Raw genomic sequence first — 18,544 nt, forward strand, 5'->3', positions numbered from 1 at the left:
TAAAATTTAGTACCTGAGAGCAGAAACGGAGAACATTGAGTGGTAGCTCGTTGAATGGAGTTGGGAAAGTGCCGGTCTGCGATGGACATTTCGTAAAAAGCACCCGAAAAATAGGTCACATTTATGGGATCCTCCATGCTATTCATTCAATGCACACCAACATCCTTTTTCGAAATGGAGGGACGAACCTCTGGTAGTAATGATGGGTGCCTCGGCTTTCCAATCTAGTTCTCGGACAGGAGTGAAGCGTTTTTAAATGTAAATTTTTCTAAGATTGATGTATTTACTTTTTAAATTCTGGTGTCTTTTTTGAACCCATAGAAGCTTACTGAGCCGAAATCATGAAAAAATGTTGGTCATGTAGGAAAAATCAAAACAATGAAACAACAAGGCTCGCTACTAGAAAATTAGACTTTTTTTTTTGAAAATAAAAAGTTTCAGAAAATCAGGAAAAAAAAGAAAATTCTTTGGAGTTTCACCCGGCAATTTGCATGAATCGAGCTAATCCTCAAAATTCAAACGCTAATCGCTGAGCTGGTTCCTGTGCACGTGAATGCTCACTTTTCAATTTTCTTCGAAGTTTTGAGTTTTTTTTTCAAAAGCTCGGCGAGGCGATTTTCGAAAAATATGCTCTTTGGCAGTTTGAGGGTCCGCAACTCTATGCGGGCATTTTCGAAGCAATTGCCTGATCTTTTTTCAAAAAGAAGTTGTTATATTCACTCTTCCCACTTTGACAGTAGTTGAGATATTTGTGTACTAGTGAGTCTTCTCAGAAACAATCTCAACTTTCTTCACCAAAGAAGGAGACAGGATGTTTTAAATAGTCAGTAACCTCAAAAGAATAAATAAAGGGAGCACCAGTAGAGTAGGAAAAGTGAACCCCCCTCTTTCGAAATGGCAGCTAATGTGAAAATACAAATTCCTGCACCTGTCACTCACAGGATATACAGAGCTAGAGAGGAGACTCCGAATAAAGGATTTATAAATAGGAAAAAGTATTGAATGAGTAGAGAGACCTAGGAAACGAAAGTATCACTGCAGGTCTCATTTCCATTAAGAGAGTACTGTAATGGTGGAACAATGTCTGTACATCTGGTCTGCTGTTATATTTTTGACAACCTAATGAGAACAAAACAACAAAAGAGAGAATGAAAAGTATCCAGCTGTCGAAAAGATAGGGAGCAGGCGTTTTTGAGTTTTTTTTTGTTGAAAATAAGACGCGGTTCTGAATGGGATACGGAGATCAGAGACTATTGGAGTGGCAGGTAGTGAAACAACACGTAGCAAAAATATTGAATGATTAGGATAATAACCTATGAATAGGCTACCACCTGTCACGAGTAAGTAAAAACTGATAAATAGGTATTCAATATATGAAATAGTATTTGAAAAATAAAGTGAAAAAGAGTTTGAACAGTTATTTCGTTCATCCGGGAATGACAGAAGGTAGACGGAGAGTAAAAGAAGTTATCGTCCCAACTCTTTTCTTTTCACGGGTGTTCTTGCAATAAGTGTAGTAAACGGAGCAAATGAAAGCGTCTCCAGTTCTGGAAATGCATCTATTTCTACAATTGAAACTCTCATAAAAAAATGATCTGATCGTAGAGTGAGCCGATCAAATTGCTTTATTCAGTAAAATCTCCGACGCACCAGAGGTGAAAAACCTAAAATTGAATGAATGAAATAACAGTATTCTTTTTGTATGTTTGCAGGCTAGACTGCTTCTTACGTTTCAAAGCATCTAACTAGAAATCTGAAAAGTTTCGATGATTCACAAAAAACATTAGATTTCATTTTCCTATTATTTCAGTAGATACACGATAGTTCACTAATTCTTACTATATATTCAACATTCGAAAAATCTTCTCGGTGCACTGCGGTGACACGTTATAAACTCAGACAAAGTTTATATGATAATGAATAAGACCACTTGCAGGACGGTCAATGTTTATATGAAATAGAATCTAATCATAAACATAACCCTTTTTTCTATTTTGAAAACGTAAGTTCTAAAATATGTAGGAAAATAAAAGGCTTTGTAACACCAACCACAAAAAAAGTATCATCAACTTGCCAGAAGAACCTAATGTGACAGAAATATTACTGTATCGAGCGCTTGGTGGAAGTATTCAAGACCGGAAGTTGCTTGGGTTGTACAACATCCTTGAAATAGCAGGTGGCCATGGGTTTTCATAATATTCCTTATAGTAGAATATAAAAAACACGCCCGAGCATCTGCTCCCAGTATGTACCGGGCCGAGCCAGTCAACAATTAACTAATGATCATTAAACGAGAAAATAACTATCTACCAGAGTGGTGAGAAAGAGAGGTAGTATGTCCGCATGCTGACATGAGTATAGGGAATGCAAGGTTTCCCATATTCAACAAAAAACGTTTCAAAACCTTGATTTAAAAAATCTGGAGAACACTATTACTAAATTGTTGTGTTTGTTTTTAGCGTTGCTTTTGGGACCCTTTGATTAAAGGAAATCCTTTTTTCAATGTCACCCTTAGGGCAACTGTATAATTGTCCCTTCAAATTGAGGGTTTACGGAAACATTAACTGTCTGATTATAACTCTTTGCGTCACAAAAACAAAATCTATGATGGAAACTAAAAACCATGCGACCCAAAACCTTAAACAACGAACGTTTTGTTTCAGGTTAACTCTAAAACCTTTTTCTTTCGGTGTCTTCGCAATCAATCTCAACATTCATACCTTTTCGTGATCCAGCACTTTCAAAAATTTCTTCAACCAATCCAAGCCGAACAAATTCTTCGTGTCACCACCGTACACTTCTACTGCCTTTTCGATTCCCTGGTATTTAATCTCCAACTTGAACGTTCCATCCAGTTGCATCTTCAATTCGCTAGAATCAAAAATTCAGTTCTTGTTCTCTTCAACTTTGGTTTTTTCAATCGTTTCCAGTCCTTTCTGATGATGAAGCTGATGTATGTTCCATCCACCACACAAACTTTTGGCAATAAAAATTTACAAAATCCGTAAGCAACTATGCATCAAAGTGAGAAAGAGTCATGTGGTAGCTGTAGAAAACTTATTAAGTGTATAAATATTTCAGAATCTGCTCAGACTTTTCTAATTTTGACACGGCTCCTGCTACCCTCATAAAACTCCCACAAATAATGCTTAGCGTTCAAAGATGTGTTTTACATAAACACCTTGACGCCATAAAATTTCTTTCTCAGTTTTCAAAAATTGAAGTTTCATTGTGTGTTTCCAAGTTTCATTTCGACAATTATAAAACCTTTATGTCATCATGCTTGAGTAGGTTTTCCAACAAAAAGGGGTTGAAATACTCTGGCAAAGTTTATAAGGTTTTTTTTTTCATCATTTGACTCTCCCTTCTGTTTTTTCTCCAACCCACCCTTTTAATGGTCTAGTTTGGGGATCGTTCTCATTCTTTTGCCAAAAAAACTGTTTGAAGCTGTTAATGAGAAAAAGTAACTGATTCATTCATATTGTAAAAGTCATCTAGCTAAATATAAAATAATTTTCAGAAATTGTCAGAAAGTTTGTCTGCTTGCGAAACTCGGCTACTTCCAGCTCTAATCATCGAAAAAAGTCTTTGCACGAAATGCTTCGGACATTGCAAAATGCTCGACCAATGTGACGTTTCTGAAAGTTAAAGTTGTGAATTGACTTTGAAGTTGAAAACCTACGTTTTAGAAACGGGAATCAAATTCAGCTTGTGCTCTTGTTTCCAAATAAGATCCCGACCAGAGCAGGAGTGTGTAATGACCGCACTCATTTCGTAGAAGATCTGAAAACGTATTGAATTGTGTTCTAACATGGGTCCTATTTTTTGAATGAGTCAAAACTGAAAAAGGTGAAAACATACGTCGTAAAATCCATCGCCATCTTGGAAACCCTTCATCTCATACTCAATCCATGGTATTTTTGAACACACTACCCCAAATTCCGCAATTTTGTCGGTTCCACTCTCACTGAAATACAGAAAAACATCATCTAAGATATCATGTGATAAGTAAAACTTACAGAGTATCCTTTTCCACCAATACTATTCTTGCACACCATTTAGGTGTCCAATGACTTACACAAGTCAGATTACCCTTCATGTAGATGTCGGTCCGTTGGGTTGTCTTTTTGACAACAACCAAAATGAGAAGCAACTGTAGAAGACAGATGATAGGAACTTTCATCTTTCACCAGTTCCGTCGAAGCAGATGAATTTCGAAAATGAATAACCGAAGAATGAAGAAGCGTGTTGATCGTTTCTTTAAAAAGTTCAAAAGTAGATAGGATCGTAAAAAACTCTAATTTAGAAATAGTTTGAAAAAGTGAAAAATGGAAACTGACTCAACCAGCCAACCACGAAGCTGCTATGCGATTATGACTGAAGTGGAGAATGAAAATAGGGGCAGTCTTGAGAAACCAGTGTAATAGAGAAAGCACATTTTCCTCAAAAACCAATAAAAATATAAGGGATCGCAAATTGAGAGAAATATTTATGTGAAAGAAACGTCTAGAAAACGTTTTCGCGGATTCCTCAAACTTGAGCTCATAAACGCCAGACGCGAACCACCACATATCGATTTCTTTGAAATAGCCTCAGTTTTGAATGGACGCATTTCTAAACAAAAATCGAATCGAAGCTTCAAGAAAAATTTCTGGGGCAGAAAAATTTTTCTCAGATACATATAAAAAAGTGTCAGATTTAGCTTTAGTAACTGAATGGAAAAAGGTTTTAAACCGGAACATACCAGAAACAGATGAACCGGGAAGAATTGAATTTGAATAACATGATGCATCTAGGGGAAGGTTTTTGAGAAAATAGCCAAAAGGAAACATTCAACAGCTTAAAATTTGACAGAAAGCGTGTAATCGTTCACAAATAGAGTTTGATAATAAGAGAAAGTGTTTTTCAATTGTTTGAGCTTTTTTGAAAGCCAATGGTTCTTGACATACTGTCTTGCGATCTAGTCCATTCACCTCGATAGTTTGATAGATCCGAGTATTCTCAAAACAGCCATCTTTGACATAGTCAGGTCTGTGGTGCAAGCGATCTGACTTCTCATCTTTATTTTGTTGTTTTTGGCACTTTTTGGATATGTGTCTTCTGCGTCCGCAGTCAAAACATTCCTTGTTCTTGCCACAACAAATCATATCATTGTGCTCACTTCTACATTGATGGAATTTCCTTCTTCTCTCATTCTGATTTCCTATCGGCTTCTCGTCGTCCGAATCATTATTTCCATCTATAGAACTTCCTTCATTCAAGAAATTTTTTTTGAAAAACATTTCGGCAAGATTCGAGTTCTTCTAGTTGCAATGTTGTTCACCTTTTTGAGATGATCGTCACATATCAATTTTGGAGAATGAATGCATTTTTCGGTGTTTCCATATTTTATGTGGTTCCATATCATTTGTCTTGGCCGCTGCGACTTTCGAAAGCTCTGAAAGATGAAATTTTGGGCGGAGAGTATCATTATTCTCTGAAACTTGACTAACCGCAAAACCACTTCAACATTCTCTGGATTACTAATTCGGTATTTCGCGTTTTCCTCCAGTCAATTTTAAGATTTTGTCAAATTTGTAGTTGCTATCACAATGTCCTTGTAACTTCCAAAATACAGAGACAGTGGTGCCGATAACGTGCATCAGAGAATTTCCGTCGTGATTATTCTTTCGCATCATTTTTGAAAATTGCTCGCTTGATCGGTTGAAAATATTCATTACGTTGAGATCAATAGTTTCGAACCTAAAAATAATTATTAATTTATCATCTGAAACTGGTTATCTGAAGATTTTTACCTGTGAAACTGGTCAATGTTGTCGGGAACTTCATGTAGGCTCATTTTTCAGTGTTTCCATTTGGAACCAAAAACCAATCCGCCGTTTCCAGTAGATTTATTTTTCTTTATTGGTGTAACGCTTTATTGTGTTCCAGTTGAAATATACGTATAAAATATAGTTTAAAAAACGAATCCGAAGTTGGATACTATGACTTCCATACAGGCTTTCATATGTCCGATGACAAAACCGCTAGTGCGACGCAAATAATCGACATTGATCTTGCAGTATAGCTATACATCGGGTTGAGATCCGGCGATAATACATGCCTAATGTTCTTGTCCCAGTATCCAGAAAAGTAAAAAAAATAGCTATCCGAGATGCTCCGCAATAGAGGTTTTGTCATTGGACATCTGAAGGCTAATATCAAAGCCAAAGTACCCAAATTTAAATTCCTGTCATAATCCAAAAACTTATAAGTATGTTTCAATTCTAAATAACGTTTTTTGTTAGTTTAAGCAATTTCCTGCCGATTATCAACGTGCTTTAATCTCGAAAGAGTTCTGTATATTTATTATTAGCCACCCTGTACAAATTTTTCATTTTGTATGTATGAACTTCTGAATACTCACCACAGTTTTTAGCAGGAAAATCGATTTTTCCTGACTACTCAGCAATTTCAAAGATCCAGACACTCCTGATGTTGGAGTTCCACTAACCGGTTTTCTGCTTCTGAAAAAAATTGATTTTGGTTTATGAGGTTTATCATTAAAATCAGTATTCAAAAGAAGAAAAAAGTAGAAAAAATAAGCGAAACCCGGAAAAGCGCAAACGTGCACGAAAGGCGTCTGTCATACTACTTGCGCTTTTCTCGATTTTGCTTGGAAACGACGTCTTATGCACACATTGAACTCTTTGTTGAGACAATTAAAGGACCTCAATGCAATTCTAGAAATTTGTTTGTAGGGGTCATCAAAGATTTTTAATCGAACTGCATTTACAGTTTTTTCAGATCACATCCCATTTTCTCTGAACCTTCATTTTAGGGGGGTGTCTTAACATTATTGGACGCACTGTAGTTGAGGATTTTTGTATTGAGGAAGTTGAAAGAACGACAGTGAAAGAGCGCATGACTTCACATCAGAGTGATAAAGTAATCACAATGAAAAAGTACTGATTGGAAGCGGTCCCTTTTAGAAACTAATGTGAACATGAAAACTGGCGTCTTCCCATGTGGAATCTCAGAGCAACATTGTCAATAATTATTGATTTGCACCACTAGTATTTGGGCTCAACTTTCAGACGGTCCTAGGGTTGATAGTGAGCAGTTTTCATGTTTCTTAGATTATTTGTTGCTACATAAAAATCAGTTTTGTCGGTTACCACCTTAAACACCAATCGTTTCGCGGTGAGAACATTCTTTGTGTGTAGACGAGCACTTTATCAGATTTGTAGTCGACCATATGATGATTCAAAATCTACATCATCTCAAATGCTGATTGCTTTGGAACTCTTAGAAAGGTTAGAACTACGCAACCATTGAAACAGTGACGAGGAAATCGTGAGACGTAATTCAGGTGGCAAAATCCGTTTTGATTTGGAAAACATTTTTGTTCTCCTTATTTTTGCTTTTTTGCATGTCGAGCTCTGAAACAAACTTTGAAAATTGATAATAACAAGTAAACACTCACTCAATATTAAAGAATTGCAACTGAAAAAATAATTGGTTCAGCTCAACCATCAATCTTCCTGACCCGATTTTTATCGTTATCCAAAATCAGAGTTTGACCAGGGTATAGTTGGTATTTATAGATTGTACTTGATTGGAAAGTTCTTCCGACGAACCATACCGTGTTTATAGAATTATAGAAAACTATTCTCGGCGGAATTTGGTTGGAAGCTCCGTCTGAAATGTTGGTTCATTTAACAGTGATACGTTCATTGTTATTGTCCTCTTGTCCGATAGCAAAAGCATTGCAAGAGACGACAAGGAGGACATCCTCCTTTGGGTAGAGAACTTCAAATGGTGGATCAACCTCGAGGCGCTTCATGTTGGTGGTCTTGATTTCATATCCGATGCGGAGGGCAGACGAAATAATCATTGTGTTGCGGTAAGGGTGTTTGTTGTCGTACCGCGCATTGAAACCGCGCACTGAAAATCGGAAAAATGTCTCACGTATTTTCCAACACTAACAAAATTTATTAAATACTTTGTTTTCCTGGACGTATGTAGAGACATAGAAATACTCACCACTTTCGTCCACCGTAAAATCGATCTTTCTGTGTCTCCCTCTGCTAACATTTCCTGATGTTTAAGTTCCATCAATCGGGTACTATGCTTTTGAAAATATCAAAAATTCATCTTGTTTATCATTAAAATTAGTATTCAAAAGAAGAAAAAAGTAGAAAAAATAAGCAAAATCGGGAAAAGCGCAAACGTGCACGAAAGGCGTCTGTCATAATACTTGCGCGGTTCCCGATTGCGTTTAGACAAGTACATATGTATACAATGGCCATATGGTTGAGATCATCCAATGAACCTCAAAGTACAAAGATAGAGTTGTTCAGTTCTTTTACAATCAAAAATTGGAATGAAATTAGTGAAAATTGGAAGATAACGTGTTCACCTCAAAGTAACTGGAATGAAAAAGCGGAAACTGATTTGGACCAGATGTATCCAGCGGTGTATATGAATATCACAGAAAAATGGCGAATTATATTACATTCTACTTGAATAATAACAATATAGAAAGTAATGTCAAGACAAGACTGGAAGAATTGCTCATTTGGAGATAATAATAAACCCATAGGAGGAATCATCAAAACTGCAAGTGGTGTAATCACATCAGCAGAAAATTGTTTTGTGCAAAAGATTCACAATTTATCATTAATTCTTTCTCATCATTTTGCATGAATATCTTTGTTTACATATATCCGCACATTCTGGATACCACTATTTTCAATTTCTTATTTTCACCATTCTTTATCAATGGGAGTTAAAAAGAGAACGGACTTCTAAAGCACAGTGACAATCAGGAGAATTCTATGTGAAATAAATAACTGGAGGAATTTACGGGGTACATGTTGCCTGCAAAATTACTATTTTACCAACCAATATTGACTACTCAATGCAAAAAAAATTAATTATACCAAGAAAAATCAAAGCCAATCCTCATTTGTTGTGCTCATTTACCGAGATCAACTGTCTCACGTTGTCTTAACCTTTTCTTTGATTTCTCTTTCATGAAATTTTACAGTAACCTTTAATTTAGAAGAACCGTTTTTTCTGAAGAATTTTGAGCTGATATGTTTTCCAGCATACTTTATTTGCTCCCATTTCTCTTTCTCCGTCCACAGTCGCAAACGTCACTTTTTTCTGGAAGCTTTCGGTTATTTTCCGCTGTCCCTTGTAAAATCGGGAATATGTGTTCTTCTGCTTCTTTTTTTCTTCCTGCTCGGATTCTCATCGGCTTTTGTGCAAGAAGAATTTTCCAATTTTCTCCGTTTTGAAAATGGTATTCCTTCTTCTTCGGAAGCGGAAGTCACTACCGAAGTATTTATCGGGTGAATGATTTCCACTGTTACAACCGAAAAAGCAAAAGAAGTTTTTGGTTCATTTCTACCTTGATTCATCATCAAGGGATGCAACGGATCCTACAACTAAGGTATTACTGTGATCTATTCTACTCTTGAATAAAACATGTACCATTTCAATAAAAAACTTATTGAATACTTTACATCTGGAACATTGAGGAGGTGTTCTTCCTGATAACAGATTTGGATTTTTTCTGAAATCTCTGCATTACACTCTCTTTCTCTCTACCTTAAAGCTTTTGACAAAGGTTCGCAGAAAGGTTAATCTCAATACTCATTGTTTTTATTTCAGAAGAAACGGTTGCATTTGTTTTCAAATTGTCCGAGCAGGAACAGTTCAACCTTATTATCCATAAGTTAAACACAAAATATACTTGGAAAACTGGAATTCATCACTACCACCGCGAGTTTTCTCCAAGGAACTTTTGTTCATACCAAATTCACTCAAAACTTCGGCTCCAATCTTCTGTTGGCCGGACGTTTTTCTGACTGTCCACTCACAAGAGAATCCCAGTAATTTTCCTGAATTATGATTTGTAAAAAGTAATGATGTTTGGATTCATGTTATTTTTCTATTCAGAAACTGCTGTTGCAAGGAAAAGAGGGAAGAAAGTGTTCACCAGCAGAAGAGTCTTTTTAACTTCTGCAAACTCAGACAAATGCGTCAACTATTTCAAGACGCTATTTGATACAACAATGGACTTGATAGCGGACAAAGCATACTGTAGCGAGCATCACTGACCGAGTACACCTCCGTACTTTTTATGACTATCTCAAGTGAAACTTGTCCCGAGTAATTGACGACATGGTTGAGATGTTCAAAAGTTACAAACCGGTTCCGAAGAAACGAAAGAAGGAAACGGAAAACATTTTTTTCCAGTCTGAAAAAAGTCAAAGATCATGCGCCAGTCGAAAAAAAGATAAACCTAGAAGATCACGCGCCAGTCGAAAAAAAATAAACCTAGATTAAATTTTTTTTTTTTAAGTTTGATTTCATTCAAAGCTGTTTCCAACTATTTCCTGAATATCATTGTTCACCAAGTTGTCCTATTTCTGCTCTTACACACTTTCGAACAAATCGCGGGACAAGAATTCAAATGCACAAAAGTATCGTTCCGCATGAGTCATTCCAAAAAATTAACGAGGCAAATTAAGATATAGCGATTGGAAACTTTATCATGCAGAACAGATTAACCGAAGCATGCCAAATTTTTTTATCTGCGCAGTATCGAATTGAGTGAAATGTACATCTTATGAGAACTAATTCATTCATGTTATTCATATTTCCTTCATATTACTACATATAATACTTAATATCAAATTTGGCAATTCATCATAAAAACGTGGATTAATGGAAGACACTGAAACAAAAAAAGAAAAACTTCAGTTGAAAAGATTTTTGGAGGAAATCGGCAAACAACAATGTGAGACAAATCCGTAATGGTGAGTGATCTTTCCAAAGTTATATTCCTACAGTCGTCTGAATCAGTTTTTTAGTCTTGTGGCAAATGCCTCATCATTTTCTCTGATGTTATCCTCTACCGTATGCATATGGCAATGCACAGTTCATATCCGATATCTGACTTATCCTGTGAGTACAATGGACCAAATTCTGCTGACTGGAGATGCTCAATGTGTTGCAGACAGTACTCGAATCGTTTGGACTTCCAACATCACACAATCAAGTACAAGCATTCTTTAATTCCTCGTAATGTTATTAGAAACGGTGATGAAAATAAAGAATTTAAAAGTTAAAATTAGTCTTCACGCATCAAATTTTACTAGTGGGGTTTGTCAAGAAAAAAATATGTAATCTGCAATTTCCTTATATGTGGTTTTTAGAGGCAACAAAATAGAATGCCCACAGGCGGGATCGAACCGCCGGCCTTCTGTTTACGAGACAGACGCTCTACCACTGAGCTATACGGGCTAGTGTCACTTTTAACATGTTGGAAGGTAGAAGTAAAAGTCAATGATAGGGTATTGCACTTTTGAATACGCCAGATACGTATGTTCTTCACTGAATTGGTTGCGATGGAAACCACAAAGGGGGGGGGGGGGGAAGCTAATGATGTTAGTAGAATAAACAAAATGTGAACTATTGAAAAAAGAGGATTCGTTATTTTCTTTCGAGTATCAAAAAACTAAGAAATAAATTTGAAAATATAAAATTTCAAATAAACAATTGTCTGTCTCGCGAAAAAAAAAACTATAATTGTACGGAAGATTGGTACCTGAAGAAACATTTGTACTGAAAATAAAGATGGAACTCACATGATTCTTCGAAATGTTTTATTTTCGAAATATTAGATACTGTGAGAGAAAAGTGGAGTAGGTAACATAACGAGGGGTTACAAGGGTTAGGGACTGAGATGACGAGCTTTGTAAATAATATTGACAACGGAATAATCAAAACGGTCAAAGAAATCAGAAGAATTTATTTCCAATCATTGGGCAGTTGAGCATTGACATCAGTGTTTTTCTGGAATGTTCGGATAAACCACACCTATTTTGATGATAATTAAAATACACAACTCTCACAAAAAATTTGAATCAATACTCGAGACTTTAAAAAGCACGACACAGATAATAATCTTACTGCAAAATGAGGATAGGCAGAAGAAGGATTGACGAACAGTGTCAACTGGGGAATCCGGGAGAGATTGATAAGCAAACACTTGCAAGTGATCAGAGGTTCCTTGACCATTCTCTTCATTCCATCGTTCGGTAACCTGAAAAACTAATAACTCATCTGGAATGTAATAAAGAATGATTACTGTCATCGGATTTGGATCATCCACGTTTGCCAAGAAAGCTCGGTACTCCAAAACTGTCGTAACCACGTCCTGAAAACAAACGTAAAATATTGTTTGCAATCACATTCGGTACCTTGACATGAGTTATATCTTTTAGATATTTTAAGTTCCCAACAGTCTGAATCTTTGGACGGGGAAGAGGATTAATATTTTCTTTTCCGAACAACATGTAAACTCGGAGATCACCAGTCTGAAATAAACTTGTAGAAAAATTACCAAAAAACAAATTTACCATTTGGAGGGAATGGGCGATGCGATTCAAAACATCCTTATCCGCCTTATTGATCTAAAAATCAGAAAAATATTAAAAATATGAGTATTCAACATACGTTCTCATTTTCCATCAGTCTTCTATCTCCTTGATTGCAGATCACAGGATCAGCAACTTTTGGATCGTTGACTGGCTTACCAGTCAACGCAACGACATCGCAGCTTATCGCCTGCAAAAAACTATTCTTTTGGAAGAACATTTACGTGAACAGCTCTGACGGAGTTCTCTTTTTTCATAAGTTTTCAACCCCTAGATTGTCTACTCACTTGACCACCACCAGTTAATCTGGCAAATGATTATGGTGGGCACATGCTGAGCAATTAGTCTCTTGCTCGGTTTAACCGGTGCCTCACTATATTTTCTCTTTCAAAAATTTTTGCGGACAGGCAAACAGCCATAACTATCTTTGTTTATATACACATAAGAGAATGACAATATAAATGCTTACATATTCTCCCGCGAGAGCTCGAAAAGCATCAACGAGGTGTCTTGACGTGATGATCATCTGAATTGTATAACATTGGATTTGATGTCATAGTGAAAGGACTCACGTTTGCCCGCCGGCGTTCCAATTGCTGGATTTTCTCATCCAACTGTGCTGTCTTGTGGCGGATCAGCTTCAATTCAGCAAGAGTTGGCATTTCTGGAATAGCTCTCACTATAAATGTTCGGAAAAATAACTGTTGGTAAAAAATCAAGATTACAGTGAACGTCATTAATGAGGTAACGACTGGGAAAAACTCTAATGACTCACCGGCTTAGGAAAGTTATCTGAAGCTCACACAAAAATGTTTCCTCTCTTTCCAAATTTCCTTTTTTCTTTTTGAAACCAGAATATTCTGAAAAGGAAAAAAATATAATAGAATATTTGTAAAAATAAGTTTGCAAGAAAACGGTTTCTTTTATTTTTTCTTCGAAAATATTTAGAGATTTTTTTGGAAGTGTACTAAATAGTGAGAGCAGATTAGAGCTACATGTGTACGATTCAAACGGGAAAATGTGGAAAGGATATACAATTTCTTTATAATTGAATCATGTCAATGAGAGATATGTAGACCCGGATTAAACGTTGTTTGAGATCGTTAACAGGAAAATCACTTGTCAGCTATATACAAGCTATATACATTAAAATTAATGCAAACAGCACAATTTTTTTCCGACACATTTCAAATTATGTAAATTTTTTAACAAGAGATATAAAATTATTTTCTGTATGTATTTCATGTGTTACGGAACGTATTCTTATCCAGCTAACATCATATATGTAGAGACGATTAGGAACATCAATTTCAACAGTTGACGACATATATTCTATGATGGAAGGGTCCCGAAGCTGTCAGCCCACAAACATTTGTCGATGTGCTGATTTGTCGGTAGTGTCAATAACAAAATCATTAGTTAAACGATGATAAACGGAGTCTCCCCACTCGTGATTCTCAGCAATTACTCAATAACAGCATAATTTGATTAAAAAATATATTGCACAAGTACCGCGTGAAAATATGAGTTGGATGGATAGAGATCAAACGTCTAGTATAAAAACTAAATAAGTAAACGATCATTTAAAATGATTCATCATGAATACAAGAGATTGATTGAAAGATACACTGTTGTGATAGTATTTTTACGTTGATAAAAAAACGAATTGGTCGAGAAACACACTGTCTTACGTATGTAGGCAATTGTGAAAAATAAAACTTGAGTGAGAGCTTTTGTTCAACTCAGCAAGAATCTGCTTTCTCCCGACGGTAAATAAAAAAAATATTTTTAAAGAATTTGTAACAGTATCGTTCATTGGTTTTCTAAAACACTGGAAGACACCTTCAGAAAAAATTCAGTGCGAAGAACAAATTAAGAACCAGAACAATTTTAAATCGAGAAAGGGCGTGGCGAAGCTTTTTTGTAAGCTCGTATCCAGGGATACAGGAAGATAGCAACCACTGTTTTTCCAAATGAGGAAAAGAGATTAACAACTACACAAGTGAGAAATATTAAACGAGATGATAATTAGGCATTTGCATCATGTCAGGATGATAAACGGAGTCCTAAAACTCGTGATACTCCTAAAGTACTTTTCAAACGATGACAAGTTAACTTAAAAGTGCAAAAAAATTAGCAGTTTCTCATCAAACGCAAAATCTGGAATAGAACAATGAAAGTAAGAAAGAAAAATACGTGAATTTGGTAGATAACAAATAAGGTTAAAGATTCCTTGAACCAGGGGTAGTTTTGGTACCTGTAGCAAGCTAGACACAAAACGAAAAGTTTAAATGAAAAGGTTACGGACCGAAAGTTTTAATAAGGAAATTATACTATCAGTTGCCGTAAAACAAAATTTCAATATCTTTGTAGAAGGTTTTTGTGATATCTTGGATTTGATCATCAACAAGAAGTCGAAAATGTGAGCAACTTAGGTAAAGATCACACGAATTGGTTTGAGCAATAAAATTTTAAAAAACTATACAAAACAATATATCATTGCAATAAATGAAAAAACTTGCTAGTCAATTGACTTCGAAATTACTTATAGAAGAGTGCATCTAAAGACTGTCTCGATTCCACCTTCTCAAAAATTAACGATTTTTATTTGGAAAAAAACGATTGAAGTATAGGGGAAGTTAATCACGGAAGGTTGAAAAGCATGTTGATGATACCAGTCAAATCTGAACTAATTTCAAATAGAATTAAAACGACATTGAATTGAATTCACTCACAGAGATTCATTCAAACATCAGACACCACAGGGTTATTCTTCGATAGTCAATTGATAAGAGAACACGTATCAAATTATCAGAACCTATAACACCATCATGTGTTCTTTAGGTTCGTTTTTCCTTTATTATCAACCTTTTTTGTACCTTGTCTCATTTGTTTGCAAAGTTAGTGACCAACATTTCATCGTCTCTTGAATTCTAGACACACACATTAGGATTTTGAAGTTTTCCAGTGTTATGAGGTTAGTAAAGCGTGTTCCGTGGCAATATCATGTAGTCAAAGTTAATATTCAATTGTTATTCCTACTTATTATCAAAAATAATTTCTCACTGTCGGTTATTTGTTACTTGTGCGAACTATTTTTTTCAGTTTTCAAAATCTCTTATCCGTTCAGACTCCAGACAAAATTAGGTGTCCTTCAATAAAAGTTTCGATTCGGTCTAGACATGTCTATCTAGTATTATCTTTTCTCCAATCTCAATGCTCCATCTTCTGTCACTCATGCATACGCTCTCTTTCTCTATTGCTCTCTGCCTGATCCTTACCTGTTCCTAGGTGACTGACGGACCATCTGCCTCAGTCTGTCCTTTGCCCTTTTGTCTTATGATCTAACTCTCACTCTTTGTCTACCTTATCTACACACACTCTTCCTCTACAGGTACTACAAGTATCTTCGAATGGGAACGTTCGCAACACACGTTTCTCTGCCTGCACGAGAAGACGTGTTGCACGGTCACACATACGCACACAGACCGCTTTTTTTTCCGCGCACACATCCGCGCACCAAACTTACACTTTTCCCACCAGTAAATGAGACATATTGTTTTTTGTGGTTTGCTTCAAACAAGAAACCTTTGTAAAACAATAATAGGAATTTCTTTCAGTTCTTTATATTTTTCATTCCTTCATGGTGAACTTTCTTTTCCGGAAACTGTGTTATTATAAAGTTTCACGTTTTCATACTTGAGTTTCCGCAGAAACTTCTTCTATTGATATACTTAAGTATATTTTTAGGAAATGGAACCTGGAAGCTTCGAGCTGTTGAAAGTCGTTGGACGAGGAGCATACGGGAAGGTGAGTGTTTTGTTTTAAAATGAAATACGAAAAAAAAATATGCATGATCCAGCGCAAATATGACTGGTTAATAAACAATTTATATTGGAGTTACCCAATAATTAATGTAGATACTAGAACTTATTGAAATTACAGCATATTCTCGATATTTTTGTAGATATTAGACAAAATGAGTTGATGAGTATGAGGAAAAAGAAGCCTTCCGGTATTTGGTTCTTGCTTACCAGTCAAACGATTGTACATTTGCAAGTTTCTTAGTTACTGCACAAAACGTTACCGTATTTACTGTGATGGATAAGATAATTCAATTACCAGTCACCTTTTTATAATCTAGTACGTTGGGAAAATGATCAAGATCCCTGCTTTCTCTTTTTCCATCAAATATCTACGAAAAAAGTTGGAAAACCTCATTTGTATGAATTGTTCACCACCCAAAAAACTTTCCGTCTCTAAATACTTTTAAGGCTGTTCAAAAGAATGTTTTTATTATCTAATTTTTGACATCCCGTTCAGTATTTTGGCACATCCGAATTCCCCAAAAAAAAAAAAGAATTCTGAACAATCGATCGACCAGCCAAACTTTTGACCAGAGCGCAAAAGATCTTTTCATGCAAATGCGTATAATCTCCGCTTTCAAGCTATTCTAACTTAATTTCTAAGTATGAAACCCTTCATCAAACTATTACTGATCTGGTTTATATTTCAGGTCTACCAAGCCCGAAGAAAAAACGATGGACAGCTCGTTGCCCTGAAGGTCGTCACCAAACCTACAAAGCCGATAGAAGTGAAGCACATGGACGACGAGAGGAAGGTGTTGGAGACTGTGAACTCTCCGTTCCTGTGCGAGATGCTCCACTGTTTCGAGACTAACGACAAGTTATATCTCGCCCTCGAATTCCTCTCTGGAGGAGAGCTCTTCACATTGCTCAACAAAAAAAGGAGGCTGGATGAAGAGGCCACCAAGTTCTATGTTGCCGAAATAACTCTGGCATTGGAACACTTACATGACAGCGCTGTCATTTATCGAGATTTGAAGCCTGATAATGTAATGCTTGATCCAAAAGGACATGTGAAACTGACTGATTTCGGGTTGAGCAAGTCAAATGTGCCCAGAGGAGAGCTCACTTCTACATTCTGTGGAACGATGGAATACATGGCTCCGGAAATATTTTCTCAAGCTGCATACGGTCATTCCATTGACATCTGGGCACTTGGTGTTGTGATGTACGACATGCTTACTGGTGGACCTCCATTTCACGGGAATAACAAAACGGAACTCGTAGAGCACATTCAAAACGGAAAAGTCAAATTGCCATCAAACCTTTCTGTGGATGGAAAATTCTTACTGAAGCGGATGATTAATCGAAAACCAGAAAAACGGATTACAACAGATGAAATGAAGAAACACGCGTTCTTCAGATCCATAAACTGGAGCAAATTGGAGTCTCGAGACATTGACCCACCATTCAAACCAAATCTCATAAACAGTGAGGATGTCTCCAACTTCGACAAGTGCTTCACCAGATTGTCGCCAATTGAGTCGCCTACAAAGGATATGAACACTGAGAAACCGATTCATCAAGAAAACGAACCATTCGCCAACTTTGATTATAATGGTTCACCGATAAAGGAGAATGTTGAGGTCGAGACAAAATCAAAGTCCAATGCCGTGAGAAAGTGGGTTTTCGAAAAACTACTCATCTGCTTTTGCTGATTTAATTGCAAGGTAGTGTGGTGAACAGTCTATATTTTTTGAAACTCAAAAATTTAGTAGCTTTCGAGTATGTTCAAAACACTTTTTATGACTTAAATCAGTATTCTCTTATAACTTATACATATTTCGAGAATCGACCTTCTCAGCGTAGATAACTCAAAAATATATGAATTTTTTTGTAGTGGATTTTCTCTAAAGTCGTTCCCTGGTCAAACAAAGTGTCAATTGTTCAAAAAATAATCATAATGTTTATTGCAGACTCGCGGTATCGAACAGTCAAACTGACCAAGAAGCGGGATAGTAAAACATCAACTCGCTTCCTTCATTCAATCGTATTTCCGCCGCAATTGGTCATTCTTCTTGTTTATAATTTTTGGTTGTTTTGTTTGTAATTCAAGACGTGTGAGTTCTAAAACTCTAAAAATGATCTGGTTTTATGTTTTTTACTCTGAGGCTGCCGATCCTCTGAAACTATGTTCTTATTGCATGCTTACTTTTTCAAGTTGTTTCTAATAAACTTTTGTTAACTCCACTCAAATATATTTTAAACATGATATAATTCAGGTGAATAATCATTCATTGGTTT

General features: G+C 36.1%; 4 protein-coding genes across 4 annotated transcripts; 1 reads left to right on the forward strand and 3 right to left on the reverse strand.

Moving 5' to 3' along the window:
* Positions 1-3,568: 3,568 nt before the first annotated feature.
* GCK72_023122 (uncharacterized protein) lies at positions 3,569-4,183 on the reverse strand (the record flags this gene model as incomplete). Its single annotated transcript, XM_003103305.2, has 4 exons — positions 3,569-3,638; positions 3,683-3,783; positions 3,862-3,967; positions 4,020-4,183. The coding sequence occupies 4 exons, from the start codon at positions 4,181-4,183 to the stop codon at positions 3,569-3,571; spliced, it is 441 nt and encodes a 146-aa protein (XP_003103353.1).
* A 3,510-nt stretch (positions 4,184-7,693) lies between these two features.
* On the reverse strand, positions 7,694-8,582 carry GCK72_023123 (uncharacterized protein; the record flags this gene model as incomplete). The annotated part of the gene is made up of 2 exons (XM_003103309.2): positions 7,694-7,926; positions 8,498-8,582. 2 exons carry the CDS (start codon positions 8,580-8,582, stop codon positions 7,694-7,696), a joined length of 318 nt encoding a protein of 105 aa, XP_003103357.2.
* A 3,213-nt stretch (positions 8,583-11,795) lies between these two features.
* On the reverse strand, positions 11,796-13,096 carry GCK72_023124 (uncharacterized protein; the record flags this gene model as incomplete). The annotated part of the gene is made up of 8 exons (XM_053735247.1): positions 11,796-11,850; positions 11,910-12,100; positions 12,146-12,214; positions 12,258-12,374; positions 12,417-12,470; positions 12,514-12,624; positions 12,904-12,960; positions 13,007-13,096. The coding sequence occupies 8 exons, from the start codon at positions 13,094-13,096 to the stop codon at positions 11,796-11,798; spliced, it is 744 nt and encodes a 247-aa protein (XP_053578813.1).
* A 3,091-nt stretch (positions 13,097-16,187) lies between these two features.
* Positions 16,188-18,259, forward strand: GCK72_023125 (uncharacterized protein; the record flags this gene model as incomplete). The annotated part of the gene is made up of 3 exons (XM_003103245.2): positions 16,188-16,244; positions 16,951-17,921; positions 18,217-18,259. 3 exons carry the CDS (start codon positions 16,188-16,190, stop codon positions 18,257-18,259), a joined length of 1,071 nt encoding a protein of 356 aa, XP_003103293.2.
* Positions 18,260-18,544: the final 285 nt, after the last annotated feature.

Source organism: Caenorhabditis remanei, chromosome X (genome assembly GCF_010183535.1).
Source record: "Caenorhabditis remanei strain PX506 chromosome X, whole genome shotgun sequence".
Lineage (NCBI taxonomy): Eukaryota > Metazoa > Nematoda > Chromadorea > Rhabditida > Rhabditidae > Caenorhabditis > Caenorhabditis remanei.